The 13,911-nt window shown below is 32.3% G+C and overlaps 1 protein-coding gene across 3 annotated transcripts in view; it reads right to left on the bottom strand.

Moving 5' to 3' along the window:
* The window catches only part of VPS13A (vacuolar protein sorting 13 homolog A), a 197,911-nt gene that overhangs the window by 51,974 nt on the left and 132,026 nt on the right, over positions 1–13,911 (bottom strand). For all 3 annotated transcript variants that reach the window (XM_045562601.1, XM_045562603.1, XM_045562602.1), the window contains exons 47-51: positions 8,728–9,010; positions 6,734–7,129; positions 6,354–6,458; positions 6,081–6,227; positions 99–227 (exon numbers count right to left, since the gene is read on the bottom strand). In XM_045562601.1, the coding sequence (XP_045418557.1) occupies positions 99–227; positions 6,081–6,227; positions 6,354–6,458; positions 6,734–7,129; positions 8,728–9,010 (1,060 nt within the window). The remainder of the gene's footprint in view (positions 1–98; positions 228–6,080; positions 6,228–6,353; positions 6,459–6,733; positions 7,130–8,727; positions 9,011–13,911) is intronic.

Genomic DNA, 13,911 nt, shown 5'->3' with positions numbered 1-13,911 from the left:
GAAAGGGAAAAAAATAAACAGAGGCAACTATTCAATATAAAAAAAATACTACTATGGATTACGTTTTAAATGAAATATGCAAAAAAAAAATCACTTACCTTATTATCCAGACGCAATAAAATACAATTTTCTTGCTTGTTAAAATATATCCTTTTGGGAGGATCCTCACTCCTTTCTACTTGAATAAGAAGTTTACCAGAAGCATCCTCAGGCCAAAAGGGGATACACTAAAACATATATTACATATATTTATACAAAACAGATTTCATCACAAATACTTATATCATTTTAATATGCCCATCAGAGTAGACTTAAACTTTAAAAAAATCTCTTTCAACATTGCTCTGCTTATTGGGTTGCTTAGCTACGACAGTTGTAAACTGTCAACTTAGAAATGGGTTGTGGCTTGTGAGCACTGTGAATACAAGCAGCAATAGGTTGTAAGTTGAAGAGTTAGTAGACTGCTGGGGAGGCAAAAGACTTTAATGTAGTTATGGTCTTATAGAGAAGGGTCGAAAAATCATCAAGAAAGCTGAGCCAAGAACTAGGAAGCAGATAATCAATTTAAAACAAGGGCACACTGAGTTACTAAAAATCGAAATCAGGTTTTGGGCATCATTTGGTAATTAAGCAGAAGTCAAAGTGCACACAAATGGCAAGTAAGGACAAGTACTAAATCTAGGGTCCTGGTCATCAAATAAAGGTAAAAAAGCAAAAGTATCCAAAGTTGACAGTAGGAAAAGAAGCTCAGAATCTTAAGAAAAAAACTTGGACATCAGTGATCTGGAAACTAAGCTAAAAGAACAAGATACAGTCAAGTTACCAAAAAAAAGACTAGACAACCAACAGAAGCTGGAAACAAAGAAAAGAGATAAATGATGAAGAATGGAGAACAGGCCTTGTCAGTAAACTATCAGTCAATCCATCTTAGGCCCTGACCAGACTGGTCACTTCACATATTTCATTGAGACTTTTCATGCACGATACCTCATCATCACCATATAACCTGGGGAAAATGAAGCAGAACCTGGTTGTTAGAGCTAAGTGTCTTAACTTATTAAAGGCAATTTTATTCAACCATAAAAGGTAATTAATGGAACTGGATATGGGACATGGCTAAAGATGTAACCTGAGGTGGTGCACAGCCAGGGCATTGCAGTCTCAAGGACTCAAGCACCCCCCTCCCCAGAGCTTTTATGCATATCTGCATTCCTTGCCCAGGTACTTCATTAGGAGGTTCTTTATCAGGCCCTTTCAGCACAGGCCTCCCTCAGGGGGACGGGGGAGGGGGGTACCCTGAAGTCACTTTTTCTCCATTTTAAGCACTCAGGACTTTTTTACTGTTAACCCCTCCCCCTTGTCCTCCTCCATTCCCTAGGTCCATGAAACTGCTGCAGTCTTTTGTTCAGGGTTCCCTAGACAGTGAGACAATCTCCACATCTGTGCTGATCCACCTGACAGTTGACAAATGCTATTCCATGGGGAAAAATGCCATTCTGAAAAAAAAAATGGAATAAGGGTAGTTGGTTCTTTTTCTGATTTAATCTCATACTTATATAGGCTGAATATCCCCTATTTGAAATGCTTGAGACTAGAAGTGTTTTGAATTTTCTTGAATTTTGGAATATTTGCATATATATATATATATATATATATATATACACACACACACACACACACATATATATATATATAAAATGAGGTATCTTAGAGATGGGACCCAAGTTTAAACATGAAATTCATTTATATTTCATATATACCTTATACACATAGCCCAAAGTAATTTTATTTTTAAAAATAATTTTGTGCACAAAACAAAGTTTGTATACCTTAGACCATCAGAAAGCAAATGTGTCACTATCTCAGCCACTCATGTGGATAATCTATAGTTACTTGGCCTCACCAGCATTCCTGACTCCAAATCTATATGCTACCAATAAGCAATCATTTTCTTACATTTATTCATACATAAGTACTTAACAGTAAAAAATATGACATACCATTAATACAGTAAAAAAATACTGTGTCGGGTGTAGAACCTTTCACTTGTGATGTCATGCTGGTGCTCAAAAAGTTTCATATTTTGGAGCATTTTGGATTTTTGGATTAGGGATGCTCAACCTTTATTATCACAGTAAGTGATTAAATATTTGTTACTTTCATTTTGGCTTATCTTAATCTGCTACTCTGATACCTGGCAGCACAACTCTCTCCTGCTCAGCCAAGCTTTTGACATTTGCTCTTTCATTTATTCTTATGTCTTTGTTCAAATGTGACCTTAATAAGTTATGGTATTATTAATTTAATGGTTTCCTTGACACCCACTGAAATATAAACTACACCAAGACAGGAACTTCTGGTTTTGCTAACAGATGTGTTGCAAATCACATAGAAAGGACACAATAAATATTTCTTGAAACAACGAACAGATTTGAAAAAAGTGGAACTTTGGGAAATGAGAAATATAATTATTCAAATAAACCCAGTTAAAGTTTAAATGTCAGTTTAGACACAGTAAAAGTAAAAATAATTTAAAAATATATGTAGAATTTATCCAGAATGCAGCAAAGAGAGTTAAACAGATAGAGGACATAAAAAAGATGGTACGAGACATGAAGTACAGAATACGAATGTCTAGCACAGGCCTTAAGGCCACATGTGGCTTTCTAGGTTCTTTAAGTGTGGCCTTTTGACTGAACGTAAATTTTACCAAACAAATCCTTTTATTTTTATTAATACATTTTTGTTCATCTTTTATATTTTCATTTTTAAAATGAAAGTATTTAAAATACCAAGAAATAAAATAAATTTCAATGAAATAATCCCCCCAGATTGACTGGCACAATTAGAACATTAGTAAACCATGAGGGCTACATTGACGGCTTCTATGTTCATCATTTAGTTCTAACTTCTCCCGACTGACTGGCGCCACTAATGCCCTAAGCTGGTTGGTGAGAGTTTACGGGGTTGAGATCGCCAGTCTGTTATCAGCTTTTGACAATGGTGCATCGTGTTCTGTTTGAAGTGGCATTTGTGAATAGTTGCACAGCTCAACAGTATTTTTTAATTCTGCCTGCTTAACAGCTCATCACGTCAAAGAAGACCAAGAGAACACTAAAGAAAAAAAACAGATTTTTTAATGAGGATTGGGAATTGCAATATTATCTTCTTTCTGCTAAAGATGATCTGCTTGCTTTGTGATACTGCAATATTTATCACACTTATAAGGACCACAAATATTTTAAATTAGAGGGACAGGTTCAAAAGATTGTATTGCAAAAATTAAAAGATGAAAAGCAAAAGTGAAGACAATTCTTTCAAGTAGCAATAAGACCTGGAAATAATGCCACTGAAAGCAACTTATAAAGTAGCTTATATACTTGGGGAAAAAAGGGAAGCCATTTAGTGATGAAGAAATTGGGAAGGAAGGCATTGTTGAAGTTGTAGGATGCTCACATCTTGATGTTTCAAAGAACAAACAACTGCCTCTTTCAAGGAGAACCATAACTGATTGGCAGCATGAATTAGTCTTCAACTTAATAGAACAACTTCATGCAATACTTCAAAAAGAAAATACACATTATTCAATTGCTTTGGATGAACAAACTCATACTACTGACTCAGTACAGATTTTATACTTCATTCAGGTCATAACAGAAGATTTTCGTTGCTACAAAGAGCTACTCATTTTGGGCACTCTTGAGGAACAGAACATGGGGAATAGATATCTTCAACAACTTTCAAGATAAATATCATGAAGTTGGACTAAATTTGGTAAATTTAGTGAGTATATACAGATGGTGCACCTTCCATGACAGGAAAACCTTGAGGGTTTATTGCACAAATTGAAAAAAAGTATTAATAGATCAAGATGCTCTCATTTCTTTTCATTGTATCTTGCATCAGCAAAAATCTCTGTGCTAAAGCTACTATTTAAAGTGACACTTTGCAACAAGTTGTAAGTATTGTTAATTATATTTGTGCAAATGCAACATGGCATTGTCAGTTTCGTAATGTTAAAGCTGAACTATGAGGTAATCAGTGTGGATTTGCCTTATCATTCTAAATTGTGTTGGCTATCACAGGGATAGCTGTTAGCCAAAATTTTATCTCTGTGAGAAGAGATAGTTAAATTTTATGAAGAACACAATCAGCAATGTGAATTATTGAAAGAAGATTTCTATAGGAATGCAGCATTTCTGTGTGATATCATGTCAAATCAAAATGACTTGAATATTTCCTTGCAATGTAAAACTAAGTATATATATGTTATATGTGGCAAAAAATCCAGGAATTTCGAAAAAAGCTATCTTTTTTCAAAACACTTCTTCAAAAGGAAATTTTGGATGAACATTTTCCACAGTTAGCAGAGGTCACTGATGAGCAGGATGATATACAAAAATCATGTGAAGAATACACAGCTGTTATAGACCTATTAATTGGAGAACACAATGAAAGGTTCACTGACTTTGAGAATCATGACATCACACTCAGCATTTCAGTCTCACCTAGTTGATATCACTAAGGCACCTAAAGAACTACAGGTAAATTGATTGAGCTCTCAGTAGATAACATTTTAAAGTCATTGTTTCATGCTAAGAAAGATGCAATTGAAACATGGAAAAATGCAGTAGAATACCCATGCCTTTGGCAACATGCCTGAAAAATGCTTTAGTGCTTTTCAACCACTTATTGCTCCAAATCTACATTCTCGTACCTAACCCAAATCAAGATACCCTTAAGGTCACAAATGACTGATACCCATCTAGAGGATCAACTGAAACTGTGGACCTCCATGCTGCAACCAAATATTCAAATGCTTTCCAACAAAAAGCAGACACAACGAAGTCATTACAAGGTTAGTTAACTTTAAAATTAACAAGTAGTTTCATTTTTTGAAATTACTAAGTACATAGCGGTTAGATTTTTACAAAATAATGTACATTTTTAAGTGTATCTAATTGAAGTTTCTTGAACGTGGCCTTATTTGATTACAGCTATATTAATGTGGCCTTCCAACATGAAAAGGTTCCCTGTCTCTGGTCTAGCATATGTCTGATTAAAGGCCCAGAAGGAAAAAATGGAAGAATGGAGGAGAGGCAATATTTAAAAAGATGGTAGTTGCAAATTTTACAGAAAGTATGAATACAGTAAACTACAGCTCTAGGAGTAAAGCATCTGAAGTGGGATAAAGTAACTGTATGACTACAGAACAACAAAGAGAAAGAGAAGAAAGATCATGAAGGCAGCCAGAAAGAAAAGAAACATCACCTCCAAAAATGACAGACTCACAGCATAATTTGTAACAAAAATGGGAGTGAGAATATAGTGGGGGAAAAATCTATGACATGTTAAGAAAAAATGTCAACCTCAAATGGATACGTAGAAAATTATAATTAAAGAAAGATGATAAAAACTTTTATAGATAAACACAAACTGATGGCATTTACCTTTAAAACTAGCTCTACAGGAAATTTTAAAGGATAATCCCATAAGGATGGTTTTATATGAAAAAAGGAAAAGTGAATAAAAATAGCAAATACTTCTCTTACAATCCTAACATTCAGAATAAAAGTTCTTTGAAAGTAAAATATATTATCAACTTCAGTCAATTATTTAGACAACTCTTATCCAAAGGCTTAATAGTTAATACTGCCACAGAATTAAAATTTCAATCTAAGTTATTATTGCTTTCTTCAAATAACTTGAAGAAAAGTCTGGCTTAACCTACTCTCTGAAGGCATTCTTAATAGCTTCCTGGACAGAATATATTTAATATCATTTCCTTCTTTTTGGTGCACTTATACTTTATCTAGTCTTCTACTGGTGTATTTAACCAAACTGGTTAGGAATTGTTAAATGCTGACCTCTCTTATCAAGCTATATACTCCTACATGGCAAGGTTCAGTTTTTAATAACTAGATATCCAGAGCCTGGCACAAATAATCAATAAAGGTTTATGAAACTGACACGAAATTGAGATGGGGGAGAGTTAAAACATTACACAGTGATTTCAGGTATCTAACTTCAAGGAGAAAATAGAACCCAAAGAGGTACATTTTTGAAATTCATCTCCTTACCTGCTCCAAATCAAGAGAGAGCCATTTATTACTTCCTTCTTCAGCTACTGATATATGATACTTGCTTTTGTTTTTAATCATATAAAAAGGAGTAAATGTCACAATTCTGGTAATGTTAAAACTGCTGAGGTCTATAGTGACACCAACCTAAAGGGAAAAAAAAATAACAGTTCAAAAACTGTTATGCTATCATGGCATCTTTATAAAATAAATTAAGTAGTTAATATATACACTTTAAATAAAAGTTTCTTGATGTGCACAGAATGAACTCACTTGATATTCCATTTTCAGGCCTTTACATTTAACAGCTCCATGACTACCAACAGTATCAATTGAAAATTGATCTGACAACTCACTATCAGTTACCATAAGCTGTACCTAGAAAAAATATTTCAAAAATATTACAATTTAGGTACCTTTAAAAATTCCTCATTAAATTGACACATTTTTTACTTTTAAGCATAAACTAAATGTTATATTGTTAATGCACTAAACCTTTCCCAATATTAAATTCTAATCTTTTTAACCTCAAATATTTAACAAATATTATCTCTACCCAAGTTTCATAACATTTTATTCTTTAAAACTCTAAAAATTAAAAAGGAGTGACAAATAACTAAAGAAAAGTGAAAGTTAGAAAAAACATCACATACCTTATTGTTATTAAAAAAGTGATTTGGCTGAAAAGAAAACAGAACTGGCTTTTTATAATCAGGTGGATGCTTTCGATGAATTCCATCTGCTTTGTATTGTAACATTCGACCAGTTTTATTGACCATCCAATAAGGACTATGAAATGCCACAACTGTCTGACCAGTATTGTAGGTCACATGGATAGCAATATCTAAATCAGTCTTTTCTATTTCTGTAACACAGGTAAAACTGATGAAACTAATGTCTTGTTGATCAGGTTGTATACAATATTCACTTTTCCAATCGTGGTTAAGATAGTCAAGTAATTTTAAATGTAGCCTGGCCTTATCCAACTGTACAGTGCAAATCTGGGCTGAATGTCCTTCACTTAGAGCAAAAACTGAATTGTCAATTCCCTGTAATAAAAAATACAACAAATTGTAAAATGTTTCAGAATAATATGACCCCTAAATTTTATTTAATTAGTCCAAATGCTATACACAATGGTTTGAAATACCTGTCAGAAAATGTTATAAGTCTTATATTCAAGTTCTAATTCTGTCAACTGTGGAAACCTCTGTAAAATATTTAATCTGAGATTTATTTTATTTGTAAAGTGCTCTAAATGACTTACTTCAAAGGACAATTATGAGGATTCTATTAAACAATATAATGTGTAATTCCACTGGAAATTTTAAAACACCATAATTACGAAAACAAAAGTTTTGAAAGCTACAAAATAATGAAAATTATAGGAGAAAACTACAAAATAAGCAATTGCTACTACTTCCCATTCTTGATTTTTAACAGTCTCTGTTCATCCGTTTCCAATCACTGTTTATATTACATCTTATGTAACTCTCAAAACTATTGGTTTCTCTCTACCCACACTTCTATTATCTTAGTTCATGTCATCATGACTTCTCAGTGTAAGAGTCTCCTAGCTGGTCCTGTCTCCTTTTGTCTCTTCCCCATACCATAGCTAAATTGTCATTCTAAAAACTGATCATATCCTTTGGAAACTAGCAGACAGAATGTGATCATTAAATGCATCAGAGTATCTCATCAGTTTTTCTAGCATCTCTATCCTTGCTCTTCCTATTACTATCACAGGAATCTCTTCATCTCAAGATTTTAAATTAATTAAAGTAAAAATAATGAGTTCTTGATTCTTTACATATTAAATAATATTCCACAAAATAACAATGGTGGCTGTGGTGCTAGAGTGGTAAATAAGTGGCAATCGTGTGTCTGTCAGGCACTGTGATAAATCATCTAATTTGATTTTTCCCTATATCTCAACTATTCAAGTTTTATTACTATTCCTATTTTTTAAACTAGGATAAAAGATTCAGAAAAGCAATAATGTCTGCCTAAGAACATACAGCTAGCTAGCAAGTGACAAAGCTGGGATGCAATCTCAAATATATCTGACAACAAAGTGCAAATTCTTAACTACTATGAAAATCCATCATATGGAAAAACAGATATTTTAAAGCTATAAATATCTTAACTTTTTCACCCAAAAAAAATGCATCAGAAACGGATAAACATATAGTAATTCTCAAAGTAAAATAAACCTACAATTAACAGATGACAATGAAGAACTACCTTCTTTCATTTGATAAGCATGGCAAATGGAATATTTACATAAAAATCTTAAGATGGAGAGATTCCTATGTTATAAAAGGAGGAGGGAACCAGACTTAATCTGTTAAAATAATGAGTGTGTAAGAGAAAAAAATTTTATAGAGTATACAAGCCTTTAAGAAAATTAGCAATAAAGGAATATAATATAATGTCGCAGGCTTTTTTGTGTGTGTTCAAGTCTTGTACTTGAATGTTATTTCGATACTAATCCTCACACTTGTTGCAAAATAATATCCACTTTCTTTACTAGTACTCTAATTTTTATTAGAACTAAAACACTTTTAATTGTTCATAATTTTAAATAACTATTAAAATAAAACTATAAAATCAAAGACAGGAATGCATTAAAAAAATCTCACAATACCTCTATATAATACGCAATTTTGTAAGGAAGAAGATTTCGGAGTAGGATAGGTGGCCATAAATGTATTATGTATGGTAAGTCCCAACCATCTTCTGAATACACTGATAGAGATGTTAAATTATCTTTTTCTGGGACAATATTAATGAAAAATGATTTCTTAGAAGGGTTTATAGATCGACATTTCTTCTTTAGAAGAGCTCCGTCATTTTTTATAATTTCTTCAAAGTCAATTCCTTTACTCATTTGATAGTCATTGTCTTCTGGCTTCAGACAAAGGAACGATCTGCATAACAGATTAAATAATGCACTTTAAAATGCTTTAAAAGAAGACATTAATTAGATGAACTTATATATATATAAATTATATGCTTCAGAATAAAATTCTCCCCTTTTATGATACTGTAATAAAGTTTTATATTTTCATATACTTTTTAGATATAGGTAAGATACATAAATAGTAATCTTTAGTTTCTGGAAGTTAATCAAGTTACTTGGCTTTTAAGAGGAGAATATTTTTCTAACAAACTTACTATCTTAAAAGTATATTTACAAGATTATAACTCATTTCTTGTAAAAAATACATAATCATATCAGTCATACACGCAAAGTAAACCATATATAATCATCTGTGACTTGTCCAGTTAACTGAAAGAATGTGGGCCTAAAAGGAAATACATGTTGCAACTGAATTCATGAACTAAAAAATATTTTTACTGAAAAAATAATCACTAGCTTTCCAAAGTTAATCAAATGAAAGCTATTCAATAGATACTTAACTTTTTAAAAATGTGGGCCATAGATGCAGAGAAGTGGTTTTAAGAAAACGGTAACAAAATCATTGGGTGTCACATACGATTAGTCTTTATATTTTAATATCACATTCTTTGTTTACATTTCAGCATTTTAGATTTAATAATTTTTTAACCTAATCTGTGTCCAAGAATAAAAATTTAAGAAGTATTTTTATTTTGTAAAACTAATTAGCCATAATTGTGACACTATCCCTTACAGATGAACAATTGTCAAAACTATCTCCAGCTCTTATTATTTTCGTAAGCTGTAGTCCAAAAATGATATATATGTACTACATATTTCTGTAATGATGTTTCATGGCATCTTAAATTTGCTAAATGAACACAGAATCCTCCACACCTACTTCTCTGTGTGTTCTTTTTCAGTGACTTCTAGCTACTAGAACTCTGGACTTTAAGATTAGACTCTTCCTTCTTTCCTGGCCCACACATATAATTATTTGTCAAATCAGTTACCAGATTTTGCCTATTCTACTTCTATATTCTCTCTATAATTTTCATTCTCCTTTCCATTCTTACTTCTAACACTCAAAGATTAAAAACTTAATTTTCTTCAAATTAAATTAATGCTAATACACTCGTCCAGTCACCAAAACATTTATTGGATTCATTATGTATCAATAAGAAGGCAAATCTGAAAATACACAAGTAAGACATTTTTTACTTTCAAGGAGATCACAACCAGATGGGAAATGTAATGTTAAGAGATAACTACTGCTGTGAAAGGTAACCAAAAACCACATGTATACAGTAGGCTGAGGACATGAGAGTGTGATCAGCTCTTTCTAGGCAGACTGCAGGCTGTTTTACAGTGGTGACAATTTTCCTAAAAAGCTGTGTTCTAAAGAGAAGGCTTGAGTTAAGAAATACAAAAGGTTAAAGGAAAGTTCAAGTAATGAATGTAGACACAGAAAAGAAAGATAACCAATGGCAGGAGGTCCTAAATGAGAAGAGATGGTAGAATGCATAATCTTAGAAGAAAGTCAAATGTTCTGAAACAAGAAGAAAACAACAGATATTAACAGATGGAGATAGAATTTATAAAAATGGAACAAGAAAATGAGGGAGCAGCAATCTAACGGCAAACTTAAATTATCTTCCAAATTTCATCTTCCAACACATGCCCTGCATTCCAATGAAATTTCAACTACTCTTGGTATCACTATACAAAAATCCTATGTTTTCATAGTCCCTTATCTTATTTCATGCAATTCCTTACACTTAGATTGCCCTGTACCTCTAATCTCCACATAACTATATTTTACCTGTACTTCATGTATCTCACCCAGGAGTCCATCATTGATCCCTTTTTTCCCCCCAGTTTTCTGCAACTATAATACTTTCTATAACACTCTACAACCCACTGTTTCCTATCTTATATGTTTACATAATATATCAGTCTCCTGATGGCAATAGCCATTTCCAATTCATCTTGGTATCACTACAGTGTCTCATCCACAACAAAACACTGGATAATTATTTGTTAAATGAATTAAGTTTAAGAATCAGTATATTTAAATTCTATTAAAATATTTAATATAATGTATTCTTTATATTTATATATACCTATGTGTATCTGTATCTATATAATTAATCTAAGAACATAAATACAATACAGAAATATAGCCATTTGTTCATTTAAAACCTTGTATCTTAAATATAAGTAAGCAGTAAGCTTACATCAAAGTATTAGATTTAAAGAGTAACTAATGTGAAATCCAAGCCGGTTAGTCACTAATAATTCTAATTAAGATGAACTAAGTACTTAGTCACCAATAATTCTATTTAATAATTAAGATAGATTAGCTACCATGTAAAAAATTAGTATTTAACCTTGAAGAAAAAAGTATAAAGATAATTTTTCTCTACTGTGGAATCACATATTATACAGCAGAAATTTATTAAAAATTAGAAAGCCATTAACTTTTACTATCCAAGAACAAAATGAATTGAAAATTTTTCATAGAAATTTTATTTTGAGTGTTTAGTTTGCCATTTATTGAGTAAAAATAAATATAACTATTTCATTTATTGAGGGTATTTAAACTCATTTCAAAGTTCTAAACATAATTGGACATAATTATTTTCTCTGGTCCTAAATAACTCAATGAGAAAAAATTAGATAGCAAGGTATATGTAGCATTTTTTCAAATACTTAAAAACAACACATAAAAATAAGCATTTAGTAAAATGTACTGATAATACAACTAAAGTATCATTTAAACATATAAATCCTGTAGTTTATATCTTAGTTTTTCTTAGTGAATCACATGTCATCATTTTACACTCTGTTAAAAGAGATGATCCATGCTTCTCATTCAGTCAGTGACTTATTTTTTATATACAAAAATCCTTCTAATCCATTGTAAGCAGGTTTTTAAAACAAAGACCAAACAGTGACACATAGCAAGCGCTTAATCATTCAATCCACAGATGTTTATCTCTAAAAAGAAAAAATAATCTAACTTTATAGTATAACTACTCAGAGTATCTTCTATTCAAGAGTGTTGAAAATTAATATTTTAAAAAGAAAAACTCCTTAATGTACATTATATATATATGTAAGTAGATAAAATCACATTCATAAGACTGGTTTCACAGAATTAATAAGAGCATGGTGTCTAATGAGAACAAAGATCACTATGTTAGAAATACTATTTATATTTTATTATAGCTTGAGAAAAACTATATTTGAAACTATTGTAGCTAAATGTGGTACTGTGAAGCCTCCACATGTACATGAATTGAAAATACACTAAAGGGATATTTGCCTAAGGAGAAAGAATATCTTCCTCACTCTCCTCCATGTGTCAGATGAGAATAATTTATATAGAATGTAATACATTTTAAAATTCCAAAATGTTAGGGGGAAGAAATTTATCGAATCATTTAAGGACAGAAGAAAAGGGGGCTGGCTACTTGATCACAAGCAATAACAAGTTGGACTGTAAGAACAAAGAACGAGAGTGGGAATGCCATGAAAGATGTGCAAAGGGTTTATTAATGTGAGCAGTTGTAGAAAATTCTTTGAAACCCAGTTATAGCTAATGAAATTTGTGAAATGATTTACCTAAATAAATGAGTACTTTCTACTGTGACTTGGGAATATTCCCCACCCATTATATTAAGTGAAGTATCCAAAGAATGGAAAAACAAGCATCACATGTACTCACCAGAAAATTGGTTTCCCTGATCATCACCTAAATGCAACATCGGGGAAGGATACCAATTGGATATCAGACTGAGACAGGGGGTTGGGGGAGGTGATGGGTGTATGCCTACATGATGAGTGCGTTGCGCACCGTCTGGGGAATGGTCATGCTTGAAGGTGCTGACTCGGGGAGGTGGGGGGTGGGGGGAGGGGATGGAGGTATGACTACATGGTGAGTGCCAGGCGCACTGTCTGGAGAATGGACACGCTTGAGGCTCTGACTCAGGGGGATGGGCAGGACATGGACAAAGTATATAACCTGAGCTTTTGTATCCCCATGATGAGCTGAAATATAAAAAAAAAAAAAAAAGAATAATGCCACCTAATAGATGTAGAAGGAATAATGGAAATATAAAATCACTCTTCATAGAAATTTTTAAACATATCTTATATACTATCTTTAATTTAATCTACTTTTGTAACCCACCCCAAATCCTCTCTAGAACAGGTAAAATATTGTAAACAAATATTTTGTTGTCCTCTCAACAATGCAATTCTTTTCCTCGGGAAGTTTGAACTAAGCAATGAAACACTCATTAGGGTTAGCAAGTTTATTTCTATGAAAATATGTGTCTAAAACCACTAACTTGGCTTCTAAGCATTAGGGATCTCATCCTGAAATTCTAGGCATGGGTCAGAATGAATAGAGGCAGGGAAGGGATAGGTAAGCACTGTTTGCAGTTTTGCCTATATCCTTCTGTAGCACTGGGGTGTCCATTCTAGTGTGTGTTATAAAATGGTAATTAAACAAACTAAAATGCTTAATTCTAAGCAAGGTTTTATTCTCCAATAGAGTTCAATCTCCACAGAAGAGATTATTTTCATTTCCAGATTAAATATCTTGACAATATTACTTGTTATGATATTAAACTATAAGCCTAGCTCATAATTTGTATTTTGTTATAATTTTAATAATCTTTTATTACAATACTTTATATCAAGTTTTACCTAATTAAATATTTAAGATTAATGTAGTACATATTTCTATTTATATTACAACTATATCCCTGAAAAGTGAACAAATATGTAGATAAAAAGACAAAATATTGTTTTCTGGCCTCACACCTGTAATCCTAACACTCTGGGAGGCCGAGGCGGGTGGATCGCTCGAGGTCAAGAGTTCGAGACCAGCCTGAGCAGGAGCGAGACCCTGTCTCTACT

This window comes from Lemur catta, chromosome 10 (genome assembly GCF_020740605.2).
Source record: "Lemur catta isolate mLemCat1 chromosome 10, mLemCat1.pri, whole genome shotgun sequence".
Classification (NCBI taxonomy): domain Eukaryota; kingdom Metazoa; phylum Chordata; class Mammalia; order Primates; family Lemuridae; genus Lemur; species Lemur catta.
Note: the sequence above shows the minus strand (reverse complement) of the source record. Positions and strands in the feature narration are given on the sequence as shown.